General features: G+C 41.4%; 1 protein-coding gene across 4 annotated transcripts in view; it reads left to right on the top strand.

The window, feature by feature from the left end:
* Nucleotides 1-3842: 3842 nt before the first annotated feature.
* The window catches only part of FRAS1 (Fraser extracellular matrix complex subunit 1), a 637413-nt gene continuing 625085 nt past the window's right edge, over nucleotides 3843-16170 (top strand). For 3 of the 4 annotated variants that reach the window (XM_016423079.2, XM_007495970.3, XM_007495969.3), the window contains exons 1-2: nucleotides 3863-4936; nucleotides 14273-14304. In XM_016423079.2, the coding sequence (XP_016278565.2) occupies nucleotides 4858-4936; nucleotides 14273-14304 (111 nt within the window). In that variant the 5' untranslated portion in view covers nucleotides 3863-4857. Of the gene's footprint in view, nucleotides 4937-14272; nucleotides 14305-16170 lie in introns of all 4 variants that reach the window. The other variant, XM_056803248.1, reaches the window with a different exon arrangement.

The following is a 16170-nucleotide window of genomic DNA, read 5'->3' as shown; positions in this document are numbered from 1 at the left end:
AGAAGGGAAGAGAAGGAACCTCCCATGCCAATGGAGTTCCCATTCCAATAGACTATCAGTAAGAAATTTTCCAAGTATGAAATATCCCAATGGTGAAATTTCCAACATTTATAAGTCTAAGGAATTTTGAGGTTTACACCAGAAGGTGACTGATGACTTCTCCCCTCAGCCTTTTAGAGGTAATCTTGAGAGACTGAGGGATTGAGCATGAAATCTCATTTGTTCCTTCCACAGCAATAGAGTAGTTAACATCCCCACCAATTAATCTCACTTAACTCAAATTTGGATAGCATTTTTTCCCACATTGTTATTGTTGAGCTTTATAGATGCCATTTCTGTCCAGAGACCCGGCTTTGAACACTAGTCTAGTCTTTGCAAGATCTCTTGATGTTTGATTTCAGGTTTCTCTCTCCTCCCAGACTTTACACATTCAAACACATATCTTCTGAATCTTTCCACTAAATTAAATATATTCTTTAACTCAGTTGCCTTCTAGCATTTTAGTCATTCCATAGCTTGCTCTGTCCAAAGCTCTGATGATTCCCCACCCCCAGGACAAGGAGTCCTGTCCCTAAGAGAATCCTTACTTGAGCCTGTGATAATTCTGTGATATAGGAAATCAGTACTAGTTACATGGGAAGCATCTTTCTTTGATTTTAAGCATAACTGAATTTTCCCACTGACAAGCCTTCTCTGTGCATGATATCTTCTAGTTTTTTAATTAACTCCGCCTCCTCCTTGGAGGGTGATTTAGAGTTCAATTTCTACATATTCTCCTCTACTGTTAATTTATCAGGAATTTTTGAGTGAACATCTGAGCACAAGAATTTGCTAATTATAATTATAACTTTACATTTTTCTAACACTTGTTTGGATCTTTTGGATAATCTTATAATGTCATTATTCTTATACCCAGGATACATTAAGACCCATTGCCTTTTGTGCATTTTTATACCTCTCTGCCACTTTACATATGTGCCTCATTATGATTATATTCAAAGTTTGTGCCCTCTCTTCTTGTCATGGACTCTAAATGTATTTGAGGGAGAGTGTGCCCCAGACTTTAGGGGGAGGTATTGTGTATCAGCTATTTTTCTAGTCCATGTGAAGAAATACCTTCGCTAAAAATAAGTTCAGGATACTAGCAGATTGTAGATGGGGAGCACATCAGTGCCAGATTGGGAGATAAGGGTGTTTATTGGAAGGAGACTATTTCTGCCTTAATGAGAGATCATAAGATTTCTCAGATCAAAATCTCAGATTATAAAACCTCTCTAGATCAAGATCATATACTGCAAACTTCTCATATAAATGACTTAGGGTTTTCCAGTGAAACTCCAGCTTGAGCTAGAGATTGGAAGTGGTAATGGACAGAGAGAGAGATATGTAAAAGTGAATGTCTTCAGATTCCAAGATGACATTCCCCCCTTCGACTAGGGTTGGAGGCATTACTTATTTTTTAAATTTAATTTAATTCTTTCCCTAATGACATATAAAAACAGCTTTCAATATTTTAGAAAGAATTTCAAGTCTTGAATTGCCACCCCCCTTGAGAAGGCAAGCAATCAAATATAGATTTTACATGTGCAATCAGTAAAACATTTTTATATATTCATCTTTTTGTGGAAGGAATTGAACAAAAATATTAAGAAAGTGAAAAAAGTTTACTTTGGTCTGAATTCAGACTCCATCACTTTTTTATCTGGAAGTATATGGGATTTTTTTAAAATCATGAGTCCTTTGAGACTGTTTTGGATCATTGTATTGCTGAGAATAACTAAGTTATTCACACTTGTTCATTGCACAGTAATCCTGCTTCAGTTCATGTTTTTCTGAGCATGAGCATTACTTATGAAGAGGCCAGAGATATAATAGATTGTCATTAGGGCACAGATTGTACATATAACTTTGTCCCTAGCCACTCATTTACATGAGACCCCAAAGGAGGCTGGGGAGTGTGTTACTATCTGACTTGGGACTGACCCATCCTAAGACAAAATAGCCAGCATACCTATAGATAAATATTACATCATTTTTGAATAAACAATTCCAAGTAGTATAAGGATCAGTTAGAAATGATCAATCTCTCCTTAGGATTTATCAAGAGTTATAAAATAAAACTGGACAGCTAGTTAGAATTGAGTCTATAGCACTACTAAACATGTTGTATGCATGATAGGCAAGTTGATTGCTAATTTGCAGAAATCTACAATAAGTCTATGTTCTAGGGTGATGGTGAACCTATAGTGCCAAAGATGGCATGTTCATGAGAGACCTCCCTGTGAACCAGAGAGAATTAGTTACTAGAGGAGCAGAGGGACTCTGGTAGAGCTGCTCCCTTCCCCCTCTCCATAGCCCAGTGAAAAGGCTTACTATCTCTCTTTTTCTCAACACTGTCTGGGATATCTTTGTGAGAATTTGGGTATAATTTTGGCAAGGTTTTTTTTTTTTAAAGCCCAGCTGTATTTTGTATAAATATATATAGTATATAGTAGAGAAATGCAAACATGTAGCTTTTTGAAGTACTGTCATTTTAAAAAAAACAAAAAAAGCATGTTAAGCTGTTGTTCTCAGATGATAGTGTCTGACTTTCAATTCCACCCCTGTCTGCTCTTTTGGGGAATGGCCAACTCTTAATCATCTATACTGCTGACATTGGTGCAATCAGAATAATTGAAATTTTGAGCTAATTCTAAACTCATTTTGAACACCTTCTTTGTGTCCAACACCTTGCTAGGTTTTGGTGGGGAGGAAGAAGAATGGGTTGCATTGGGGAAAGTTACAGCTAATTGAGGGGACCTGACAAAAATGGCATTTAAGGCAATAGTAGGATCCCCCAGCTTTTTGGGCATAGATGTAAATTATTTTACTTTAAGGTCTATGGTACCTTAAATGTGTGCTGAAAGTTCCCTCTGATCTCTTTCTGCATTCTCTGCTGCTGCCTTTCATTGCTGTTTACTCTGGAGCCACAAAGCAGAGGCAGCATACCCAATGTGTGTGTGGTGAGGTGTTTAGAAGCTTCTCCTTCACTGCTCTAGGCCAATCAGAAGTCATTCTAATTCTTCAACTTCAATTACATAAAATGATCAAGCTAAGATCTCTCATTTGGCATAATTAATAGAACAGCCATAATTCACATTGGCATGGATTAAGCCCTCTTGTTTTGAAAATAAATGGCTCAGATTGCCCATGCCTTAACATTCTTTTTTTTTTATAACTTGGCATTTATGTTATAGCCAGAAATCTCCTTCTTGGGAAAATATCCTATTTTACTGACTTTTTTTCTTCTCAGATGAAGTAAAAGATGAATTTGCCTTAGGACTATAACAGAATAAAAAGTAAGTTGATTGGGATTTTTTTCAAATCCTGGCTGATAAAAACTCAATCTGAGCAGGGGCCCTGTTTCTGTCTAGGTAGAAGAGCCTATGGATTCAACTGCTATTAAGACAAACAAGGGGGAAGAAATACAGTGCAGCTCAGCACTCTTCTTGAACAGGGGGAGAAATAACAGTAGTGGTGGTGAGGGGAGGTATCAGGTCCTCTTGCCCCAAACCTCTCTAAAACTTAGGGTTTGGGGCAGTGAGACCGGGCTCCTGGGTGCTGTTCCTGCACGCTCTCCTGGAAATCACTGGCCTTAATAGCAAGGAACTCCTACTTTCTTTTTTCCCTTGGTGGTGACTAGTTTTCATTTAGTCTTAGACGAAAGCCAAGGAAGGCTAAAATACAGAATGAATCAGGGGATCAGATTGCTGGTTCCCTCTCCCTCCCTCCCATCCTGCCTCCCTCTTCTCCCCACGTGACTCTGGAATCTTGGGCAAAGCTTTGAGTCCTGAGTCCATTTTTCTACCGAAGGGAAAAAAAAAGTCAGGAAGAAGGAGGAGGAGGAGAGAGGAAACTGGAGGAGAGAAAAAGAAGGGGGAAGGAGAGTGAAAAGAGAGAAAAAGGTGGAGGAGTAGAGGTAGATTGTCTTCCAAACTGGGCAATGTAGATGTTTAGATAGCAATCTACATTGATTTTTGGGCAGCGTGTTTCCAAGCGCGCTAGACTTCCTAGATGGCGCTCACTCTCTGGGCTCACTGCCTTTGTAAATCCTTCCCCATGTGCATGTAAAAATTCTGGCTTAGGTCCAGCACCCCGCTTCCCTCCGCTGTGGAGGTGGCAGCAGCTCAGTGTGTATGGGGGGAACAGGCGCGGCCCCACCCCCACCCCCCCCTGGGCCTTCTCCAGCTGCTAGGCAGGGGTGCCAGCTCGGAGTGTGTGCCTGTGAGTGGGCCTCCTGGAGGTGGCCAGCTGCACCTCCCCCAGGTTCTCCCGGAGCTGAAGAGCCGGTGACTGCTGGCTGTTTTCGCTGGATCCTAGAAGCCTCCCTTAGCTGCCGCAGGAGAAAGTTTGCTGGAGCCCAGGCAAGGGTGCTGTCTCTCCCGAGCCCTAAGCTCGCTTGCTCGCTCGTTCACTCTCCAGCCTGCGGGGCTGCCGCGGGGCAGCCGAGGTTCCCCAACTAGCACTGCCCCCGCGCAGGCTCCCTTCTCCTCTTCTCGTTTTCTCCCGCCCTCCCCCACTCTACGTAGCGCCCACGTAGGGTGCCAAGCGAAGTTTAAAAAGCCAGCCCGCAGGAGAGCGGCAGAAAAAGGAAGGGCAGAAGGAGATGAACCGCAGTTGAGGCTCAGCTCCCGGCTCGTGGAGTGGCGGCGGGGGCGTGGGATCGATGGCTGCCTCTCGCCTCCCAGCCCGGTTCTCGGCTTACCCGTGAGGCTGCGGACATCTCCGGCTCCCCGGAGCAGCTCGGCTGCCTGCGCCTACGAACCGCCTCTCATTCCCTGACAGCCTGCTTTGGCGCGGGCTCCGGACGGCCGGGCCATGGAGTATCTGCTAGTGTGGCTCGGCTTTTCGCTCGCTTTGGCGGAATTCACACGCCTACCTTCTGTGCGCTCCGAAGGTGAGTCCGAGGGCTCCTCAGCTAGAGCCATCTCAAATGAGTTGGAAGAGGTCGGGGCTACCGCAGGGATGGGGGATTTTGGGCAGGGACGGAGGTGGGCCTGGAGGGAGCTCCTCTGGCACTAAAAACCCCTCCCTGGCTGATTCTGTATTCTCAGCACGCTCCCCGAAAGAAGCCCCGCGTGCGTTTTGGACTGGTGGAGAGGTCGTTCAGGGATCTGGCTTAAAGGGAGGTGATAGGGCTTTCTAGCGGGCTTCTATGGAATGGGTTCGCTGGTGAACTCCAAAATGCGTTCCTTCTAATGGAAGCTCCTTGAGGACAGGGTCGGCTTCACTTTTGCCTTTGTTTCTCAGGTCCCTAGCTCTATACCTGGTACCTAGGAGGCGCATACTACGTGCCAGTTAGATTCTGTAGAGTTGTCATAGGGGCACTTCCCCAAATGCCACCCATTATGTGGGTAGGAGATTTTCCTTTCTCCAGAGTTTAGGCGCAGGTCCAAAACAATTAGACAAATCCTCAAGACAGCCCCAGGGCAGGCTGTGCCAGACCCTCCGTTCTTGCTTTCTGGTTAGATGGGGCTCAACTTCGATCCCTTAGCCTCAGGTCTAGCTGAAGTCTAGCTTCAGTCTAGGTGAAGAGTCGGATTTCCAGCCCAGAGGCGGCGGCCAGGGTGGCTGGGGAGAGAAGGGACAGCCTAGCCCCGCGCGGGTCGTAGTCTGAAGCTATCCAGAGAAGGGGCCGGCAAAGAGGGCGCTGGGGTGGGCGGGCGCCCTGGCGGAAACTTAGCCATACCGGCTTCTGCGAGCTCAGCGGGTACGTGCACTTGGGGAGAGGGGGATGGGCGCAGGAGGCTTGGCCAGCGTGTAAGCTGAATTCCTCAGCTCCTGGGCTTCCCATTCATTATTCATTCTGCTGCTGGCGGGGGAGAGGAGAGTTCACCTGCCTCTGCCTTTGCCTCTGATGGCACTAATTCGGGCTGGTAAGGACCGGGTAGCTCCAGAGGTGGGGGCTACGTGACTTCTACCTGTGCTGAAGTTCAGGGCTCTTGGGTGAAGCCCCCTTCCCGAGCTCCTAAGTGAAGTATCTTTTAAGGTCACTGGGCTGGAGGCTGCAATTTTGGGAGAATAAGGGGAGTCAGTGTGGAATTCTCTTTTCCCTAATTAAAGAGAAACACAAAAGATCTAAATGGCCACTGAGAAGTAAGTGGCTGTGTTATCCTTGTCTCCCTTGGCGAGTCCTTTTGCCAGGTTTCATTCAGGTCATTTATTACCCCCAATCGATAATCAGGGTTCTGGAGGAGTTCCTGGTGAATGAAACTTGCTCTCCCTTCCCCTCCCCCCCTTTGGAGCAAAAGGTAGCAGAGACCTCATGAGGCATCCAGTCCAACACGAGGGGAAATGTTGAGTCCTTTGTGATCACTTGAAATGCCAGTCATTAAACGTTTATTAATGTTGTTTAGTAGTTTCAGACCCATTTGGGGTTTTCTTGGCAAAGAAGCTGGAGTGCATTGGTCGTTTTCTTCTCCAGTTCATTTTACAGATGAAGAAACTGAGGCAACAAGGTTAAGTGACTTGCCTAGAGTGCACAGGTAGTAATAAGTGTCTGAGTCCAGATTTGAACCAGTAAAGGTGACCGAGATTTAAGCTCTATCCTTTGCCAACTTAGTTGCTTTAGATCTTGGGTTCTTAACTACACAAATGAAACTATATCTGCCCTTCCCAAGCTTTTACCTTCTAACAATGACAAAAGCATACAAAGGAAAAAAAACACTCAACATTTGGAGTGAAGAGAAATTATTCCAAGGCCTGTTATTTTAGGCACATCTACGTAATTGAAAAAAAAAATTTCTTTATGAAGGAGTTCATTTGAAGGCTCAGCATTTTGCCAACCTGGATTCTCTTTCCAAGGGAACCCATTAACTTCTCACCCCACCCCACCATACCCCTGAATTGATGACTTGCCTCTGGACTGCAGAACCAGTTTGTGTTTTGGAGGAGTCTCCATTTTTACTTCCTTCTGGCCCTTACTTACTTAGAGGCTTCCATGATTTTCTTTTAGGTTGCTTTCCCCTGAGGAAATGACTTTTCTGAGTTTGGAGGGGATGAAATTGATTAACTTAAATAGCTGGCAGTTAGGTTGGGATATTTGTTGTGGCAAAGAAAGATCTCTAAAGATAAAAATGTAATTGTGCAAGATATGGTGAACAAAATGTCATTTTGGTTTTTACCTTTCAGTGACGATATTTAGATATTTAGAATTAGACACAGGAAGATCTCAATGTTTCTGAACCTCAGCTCAGTGAACTGTTTCCCCCATGCCTGAAATACGTTCCTTCAGTCTCCTCATTTCCTTCAAGTCCAGCTGAAATGTCACCTGCAGGAAGACTTTTCCAATCCCCCTTAATTCCAGTGCCTCCCTCTGCTGATTATTTCCAATGTTCCAACATCTTGTTGAAAAGGATTGTTTTGTACCTCTCTATGAATTTCCAGAGCTTAGCCCAGAACCTGGTAAATTAATGTTTATTGAGTAACTGACTACTGGTCAGAACACTTCAATAGACAAGTTGTTTAATTTCTTTAAACCCCAACTGATTCTTCATATGTATATTTGTACTTAAGGCTATTATGAGTTGAGTACTTTGAAAGTCTTTGAAGGTTTATGGAAGAGTGAACAGTATCTGCAAAATGTTGGGGTTGGACTAATTTATCTCCAAGGTGATTTCCATCTGTAAGCCCAATGCTTCCACTGTGTCAGCCTTTTTTTCTTTGGCTACAGTGATAAAACTATTAACATCATCATTATCTAACATTTATATAGCCCTAACTGCCTTGAATTCAAATTCAGCCTTAGACACTTACTATGTGTGTGACCCAAGACAAGTTAAGACAGGAACAAGAACCTTTGTTCATCTTAGTTTCTTCTGTAAAATGAGAATAATAGTACCTTGTCAGGATGGTTGTGAAGATCAAATGAAGCCCAAATGTCTGGCATATAGTAAGTGCTATGTCAATGCTAGCGATTATTTATTATCAAAGATGTGGGATGGATTGTGCAAGAATTGGTTTTCCTCATTTTACAGATGGGGAAACTGAGGCTTAGAGAGAAATGACTTGTTCAAAGTTACATGGTGATAGGTGGCAGAAATAGATTTAAAGCCAGATCTTTGAAGTCTCTAAATTCAGTGCTGTTTTCTCTGCACCACAGAGGGCCCTATAAAAACCCAGTCCAACAACATTAAATACTTTGAGTGTGCCTGTTTTGTATTTTGTTGTTGTTCAGTTATGTTGACTCTTTGTAACTCCATTTGGTGTTTTCTTGGCAAAGATACTGGAGTGGTTTGCCATTTCCTTCTTCAACTCATTTTACAGATGAAGAAACTGAGGCCAAAAGATTAAATGACTTGCCCAGGCACAGGTCACAGAGCTCATAGATGTCTGAGACCAGATTAGAACTCATTTAGATGAGTCTTCCTGACACCAGGTTCAGCACTCTATCCATTGCATAATCTTTTTGGGTTCAAATTGGGATCTTCTAGAATTATATTTCTCTTTCCTAATATGTTTTGGAAATCTCTCTGGAGAGAAAATGAATGCTGGGAATGATCTCATCTGAGAGATCATGGAATGATAGAATTGCAAAGCCTTTCTGAAAAAAAGAATCTAGACCATGACATTGTCACTGTCAATCTGTACTCCAATACCTCCAGGTAGAGAGCTTACTACCTACCAAGGCAGCCTATTTTCTTTTAAGATACTTCTAATTGTTTGAAGTAGTATTGGACTTGAAACAAGGAGATCCTTTCAAATTTACTCCTGATACTACTGTGTGACCTTGAAAAAGTCACATTTTTGAGATTTTTACTTCCACTGTAAAATAGCACCCATGCCACAGGGTTGTCCCAGGTCAGTGCTCTGGTAGTTGAGTTTTGATATTTAAACAAAACAAGACATTTCTTGGTCATTCAACAGTAACAAAAGGAGATTTACTTAGCTGTAGCAGGAAGACATTCAACAAGGATAGGTAACAAAGACATTTCCCCATTGCTTTGGCTGAGAGGGTTTTCATTGTTTGAATTGCCTACCAGCTAAGTATCAAAACATGCCTAGCATTCCTCATGGTTGTTTTGTGTTCAAGTGACTAAGAAGTGCTCTCAGTGGCTATCTTTATTCCCTAGAGCTAATCAAGTCTTGAAGGTGATTTCAATATCTCTTAAGGAAAAATTAGCCTATTCTGATTGTGCATGAAGTATTACGATAGTGCCTTCACCATATTCTGCTAATTCCTACCTTTGTGACCACTTGTAATATGTGTGAATTTTAGGTCTACTCCATCCTGCTTAGTCTTTAGAATTTTAGCAATGTATGTATCCTCACTTAATGTATCCTCACTTAATGATTGATTGTGGGAGAGGATGGCCTGTGACTGACATGTGCTAGCAAGTGACAAATCAGAAACAACTGACAGACCCCCTGGGCTCTACCCTAAGCCAAGTTTAAGGTACCATTGGTACATGTGAGATGCAGGAAGTGATGTAAAGAACTAACTATATATTTTGCGTCACTTCCTTTCTCTGGACTCTCTGGGTGGCATTGGGAGCTTTGGCAGACTTGGCCTTGGAACTCAAGCCTGGAGAAGCTCCTCAGACTGTTTGCTTTTAGATGGTCACATGGTGAGTGATAAGACTGACTCCCCTTTCCCTTGGCCGAGGCTTCTAACCTTTTGCTTGGCTCAGACCTGGCTGGAGCAGCCCGATTCCCTTCTCTTTCTCTTCTTCTTAATTCTTTCCTTCTATTGTAATTAAACCACCATAAAAATCAACCCGAATTTTACCCTTAATATATGTCACCTCTGATCATCAACTTGGTTGTTTTTTTTTCTAGTTCTGAATTGATGATCCTATGAATTTCTGTTTTTCTACCTGTTGAAATGGGTTTAATGCCAATTTTATAACTTGTTGTTCATCTCAAGTGAAGCTACAAAATTGCTTTAAGTAGTGTAGATAGCTATACTACTCATCTAAACAGTTTCTTGTTAAGTGATGAATAAAGTGGAGTCACCAAGAATGGAGTGAGAGGTTACTTCTATACTGGTACCACTGTTGCTTCATAGATCTCTATTGAGATGGATATGCCTAAATATGATTGTTACATTGAAGGAAAATCTTGACTGCAGAGGAAAGTTTGGCAAAAGTATGCAGCAGATCTTAGGGGAAACTTCAGCATCCCATGAAGACACTACCTTGTGTAAAAAGTATATACTGAATAGCTCATGGAAAGATTATTTGCTTTAGGGTAATGGCTCTTGAATTTCATACCCTTATTATCTTTACAGAGCTCTCTATTTGAAACTCTCCTCTTTTTCTTTTCTTAAAACTTCTATCTTAGGATCAATATTAGTTCTAATTAGGATCAGTATTAGTTCTAATGAAGAAGAATGGTAAGGGCTAGGCAATGGGGGTTAAGTGACTTGTCCAGGGTCATCCAGTGAGGAAGTGTCTGATGCTAGATTTGGGTCTAAGACCTCCTGTTTCCAGGCCTGGCTCTATTCACTAAGCCAACCTAGTTCTGCCCCGCTATTACATTTTACTCTAAAGTGAAATATATGACTTGATCTCCCAGCCAATTTACAAATTAAGCTTATAAATCCTCTATCTCCTTACGTGACCTTTCCCTCTATTTCTGATCCAACCATCATCATTCAAGTGAGCAGGATTGGTTAGGTACTGAGAAAAACACTATAGTAACATAAAATAGGGCAGAAAGTAGCCTAAAGTAAGTCTAAAAGTAACCACAGTCTGTTGCTGTAGGAGTGGAGCATCTTGATTCAATTTTGTAGTGAGGGAAAAAACAAAATGAGAGAGTAAATGGGGCACATGAATGAAGTGATCAGAGGATCTCAGCTCTCTGGAAAGCACAAGGGGAAATATCTTAGTTGAGACTTCAGTTCCATTCCATCATCTCAGATGGTTCTTGGAGCATGTCCATGGTTCTTTTGTGGCTCTCTGCTGTCATTAGGAAGCTATAGTGATTGGTGATAATGTGTAAAACTCACAGTAGCAGAGTTCAGCATATAGAGTCCATCTGGGATACTTTTCTGACTCCCAAGTACCATCATTCTCCCCACATCTACCAATGTCAAGGCTTCTTATCCTTCCCATCTCTCTTTCTTGGCTCCTCTTCACAGGCCTTTCCCAAGGTCAATGTCAAAGGCGCTTAGATTAGTTAACCCTCTCTATAAGTCAATAAAGCCCCTCTGAGTTCATGGAATGCTGGGAAGACAGATTCCTCTTTCCTCCCACAAGCTTTTTGGCTGAACTCCAATAGATTCTTTATGTTAACAAGTTAGAAACTATCGGGGAGAGGCTTTTTTCTGCCCTGAATCTTTATTGGAATCATGATAAATGTTTTATGTGATTTAGGTAATATCCTGAAAGACTTATCAAGGAAGAGGAAATTAGGTTTTAGATGAAACATTTTATGTCCTCAAAGAACTCATGTCTTATGCAGAGTGAGGAAGGAGGAATGAGGCACATGTACAAAAATGAGGACATATATATTTATCTCCCCACTATGTTAAGTGAGTGGCGAGGGTCAAGTCAGTAAGTCTGCTATGTGCCAGTCACTAAGAGTGTGCTAACAATTGAAGGGGTGGGTGAGATAAATAAGGATAGGCTTCTTGTAGGAAAGAGTATTTGAGCTGAGTCTTGAAAGAGGCTAGTTTTCTACGAGATGATGGGAGATGAAGAGAAAGTTCACTCCATGCATAGGTCATTGAAATGGGAGCTGCTGTCTCCCATACTGGGAAGAGCAAGTCGACTTTTTCTTTGGAATGTAGTGTGTGAGGGTAAGTAATATGCAATGTGCTTGGAGACAGGTTGGATTCATAAATGCCAAACAGAAGTGCTTATATTTTATCTTAAGGTCAATAAATAGGGAGCCACTGGAAATTCTGCAACAGGAGAGTCATGAAGTCAGATTCGTGCTTTAGAAATATTAGTTATGGGGCATAGCACAGTGGATAGAGCACCTGGCCTGGGGTTAGGGACAAGTCACTTGTTGCTCTTCTGTCCTAGAACTGATACTGAGGCAGAAGGAAAGGTTTAAAAAATATATATTAGTTAAATAGCTCTGGGGATTGGATTGGAGAGGGAAGACCAATTATGAGGCTAGTGCAAATGTACTAAGAAAATGTATGAACATGAATGATTGTTTCTTTTGAATATATTTACATTCCTTTACGTATTTAAGAGATACTTTTTTCTTTCTTTTTTTCTTTTTCAATCCAAAGGTAAATTGGGTTCTGGTATGAGGTAAATGCACATAATACATAATGAATTTCTTTTGTGACATGGAAGCCATTTGACATAGTGGAGAATTTCCCGAGATTCTGTTGTCAGGAGTTAGATCTGCATCCCAACTCTGTCCCTTATTGCCTGGGTGGCCTCAGATCTCAGTTTCTTCATCTGCCTAGTCCCACTCCTGATTGGCATGGGAGCTCTGACCTACTTTGTTTCTGATATGAGCCCATTTTGTCCTTCCTTAGATAACATGATAGCAGCACTCACCACACTGAAGCCAAATTAAGCACAGACACCCAGTTGGCATAGCCCATGTGCAGCTCAGAACTCCTTCACTCCAGAGATATGTCATTGACAGCCTCTCTTATAGTTGGGATTATGGGCATAATCCCATGTCCAGCTGGGATGCTTTTGTTTTTTTTTTCCCTTTGTCACAAGGGAGAGTTAAAACTAAGGGATAGGTGTGTGGGAGAAGACTTTGAAATAGTCAAAAGACATCAGTAAAATGTATTTAAAATATTTATTTAGCATAAGTCTCTTTGGTAGGCACTGCAATGAAATACGAAGGAGTATATTGTAATGGTAGAAATTTTAGGCTTCTGGGAGAGGTTATAATATTGTAATGGTTACAAATGTGGCTACAGGATTTATGTAATATTGAACAATGGCCGCCAAGGAATTTACTTATGAAATTCCTAAAATGAAACACTCAAGTCAGAATGGAGTTTATGGAGGTTTAATCACACTGGGAGTAGGGAAAGGAGAGGGAGAGAAGGAGAGAAGAGAAAAGGGAAAGGGGCTACTCAACCTCTGACCAAGGCAGAGAGAGTTTTAGGCCCAAAGGGCCCAGGTGGAAAGAATCAGTCCTTAACTCACGTGACCGCTCTGAAGGAAAGCTGTCTGCTGGCGTCCTCTCTGTCCAAGCTCTTCACACCAACCCCTGTCTCCCTCTCTCCACAGGAAGTGAGCGAATTCCAGAGGCTGTTCCCTACCTCACTTCCTGTGTCTCACAAATCCAATGGTTGGCTCTAGCTTGGCTTAGGACAGCCCAGGTGGGCAGTTAGTTATTTCTGATTTGTCATTGACTAGCACATGCCCGTGTAGTGTGGGTGTGCACAATTTTTGGGTGCTAGACCAAGATGGAGACTTTTAAAATTCACAATATAATAACAATAATAAAGTTAGCATTTAAATGGTTTAAGTTTGCTAAGTGATTTACAAAAATGTCTTATTTTGTCCTCAAGTCATTCTGAGTAGTAGTTATTATTCTTCCCATTTTACAGATGAGGAAATTGAGGGAGGGAGAAGTAAAGTGACTTTCCCAGGGACACCCAGCTAGTAAATGTATGAGACCAGATTTGACCATAGGTCTTTCTGACTCCACATCCAATACTTTCATCCATTATGCCACTTCTATTCTTTTATGATTATGGGCCATGCACTCAAGATGCTGATTTTATAGCTGCAGAGAAAAGACATGCCTGGGGAATATTGATATGAGATACCACAAGGAGCTGTGAGTAATCATCAATTAATGATTGAATTTAGAGGAGAATGCCAGTGACCTTTTAGTGGGGAATGGAGGCAGGGGACTATACTTGAGCTGGAGGCAAGGGAGGCCATTTTAGGCTGTGGCAATGGCCTTATCAAAGCCACAGGATGGATAAAGCTAAAGATACAATTAGGGGATGGAGAGTCTATTAAATAGCTGGTTTCCAGAGGAGTATTCTTGTGCACAAATAATGAGGTATGAGGCTGGCAAGTAGGTTGGGAGCCAGCATCTTGGCAGTGTCTCTGAATTAATACAGGGGAAATTTTATAGTATATTTGTAGTATGAAATTATAAATAAACTTGTTGAAAAATGTGAAAAATGAGTTTTAATGGCAATTTTTGCAGGGATCAAAATGTGTGTAAATAGTAGCTAGTCAGAAGGCATGTCTCCAGAGAAGTTTCCTATAGATACATAAATTCTTTGTATTCTGTGTTGATGCAGTGTAATATCTACCTTTTAATTCTTTGTTTTGTCTTTATCCCACAGGTACTTGTGTCTTCCAGGGCTCATCATTCTTGGTAGGTCACTTTTAATATACTTATTAGTCTGTTTATTTTGTGAGGAAAATAATTTCTGAAGAGTAGTCACTGAATCAGTTGACCTTCTCAGTTCTTAATATACATATTTTTTCATCCACTATTTGGATATTATTCTCTATCCTGACACATTTATGCTCATTTCCCTAGGGAATGCAATCTGCTGGAAATGAAATTCACTGACTTTTTTTTTTTGCATTCTAAAGTGACTCTGTCATATTCTTTCAATCACATAGGGGAAATATGTTCCTTATATTGATATCTGATACTAATTAGGGGACATTTTGCTCACTCTCGAGTTGCACTGGTATTTTCCCCATTTTTTTTTGTTCTAGTGCCTTCCCAGTCACTCTAGTGTCTTTCTGATCCCTCTTAATTCTAGTGCCTTATCTCCTATTTATCCTATATATAGTATACATTTCCCCCATTAGACTGTGAGCTCTTCAAGGCAGAGACTGTCTTTCTTTTCCCATTCTTTGGATCCCTCAAATCTAATATAGTACCTAGCCCATAAGAGATGTTTGAAATGGAACATTGAATTCATTTGGATTTGGAAGACTTGTACAGACATTAATACTGTATTTTATTTGGGAAATTTTGCCTCATGGGGCATTATTCATAGAGAATCTAGTAACCTGATGTTTTGGAGCAAATCATAAAAATAAAAGCTAACATTTGAAGTGCTATATATATTCCCAAAACAGTGTTGTGAGATAGGTGCTATTTTTATATCTACTTTGTAGGTGAGGAAACTCAAGTTTAGTGACTTGTCCAGGGACCCACAGTGTCCGAGGCAGCATTTGGAGTCAAGTCTTCTTCCCAGAAATCTGATGGATCTATTCCCTTTAATGATGTACTAGAATGAATGATTGTGAATTAATCTCATTTCTAATAGGTTGTGTTTCAGGTCATTTGCCACTTTTGTTTTCTCCAGCTCTAAAATAAAGTTCAACTGGGATTCTAGGAAAGGTGTTACTCTTTTTTTTTGTCACTCTTGCTTTTATTTTATTTTTTAAAACCCTTACTCTCTGTCTTAGAATAATACTGTGTATTGATTCTGAGGCAGAAGTGTGGTAAGATGTAGGCAATGGGGTTTAAGTGACTTGCCCAGGCTTACACTGCTAAGAATGTCCAAGGTCAAATTTGAACCCAAGACCTTTCATGTCTAGGCATTGCTCTCAATCCACTGAGCCACCTAGCTGTCCCTATTACTATTGATTTAAAAAAATATTTACATTTTAGATTGTCTTTGCTGTTGAAACTGTGGGTAGACTCTCTTACCATCTAAGGACCTCAAAAAACCTAACAATTGATAGCAATATGCTTGGAGTTAAACTTTATACGATGTAATTATTTCTCCGGGGATGGAGATTATAAATGAATGAATGAAAAGCATTTATTAAGGATTTAGTATGCTAAGTGCAGAGCTAATTGATGAGTATACAAGATGAAAAATCTTATCTCTCTTTCTGTCTCCATTCAGGTATTTGGCAGAGAAGGAAAGTTCTCAGTGACTCAGGGACATTAAGGGACTTCCTGAAAGTCACATAGATTGGAGGTAGCAATAGAACGAAGTTGGCCTTTTGAACCATCTTTTATGTTTTTCCTTTGGAATACATTTTTGTATGCTTGAACATGGGAGATTATGGTATTCTGGGAGTTGCCTTCAAATAAAACAAAGGACACATACCATAGAGACTTCATTCAGCTAGTGATAATAAGGGGTTGGGGATGGGAGCCATTTTCCCCTATTCTGGCCTCTGTTCAAATTTTCTCTGAAACTTAATCTGTGCTGGGAATAGACAGCTTATTTTTAAGACTAATTTGAAGGGCCACCTTCAATTCAAG

This window comes from Monodelphis domestica, chromosome 6 (genome assembly GCF_027887165.1).
Source record: "Monodelphis domestica isolate mMonDom1 chromosome 6, mMonDom1.pri, whole genome shotgun sequence".
NCBI lineage: Eukaryota > Metazoa > Chordata > Mammalia > Didelphimorphia > Didelphidae > Monodelphis > Monodelphis domestica.
This window is presented reverse-complemented; position numbering and strand designations above follow the sequence as displayed.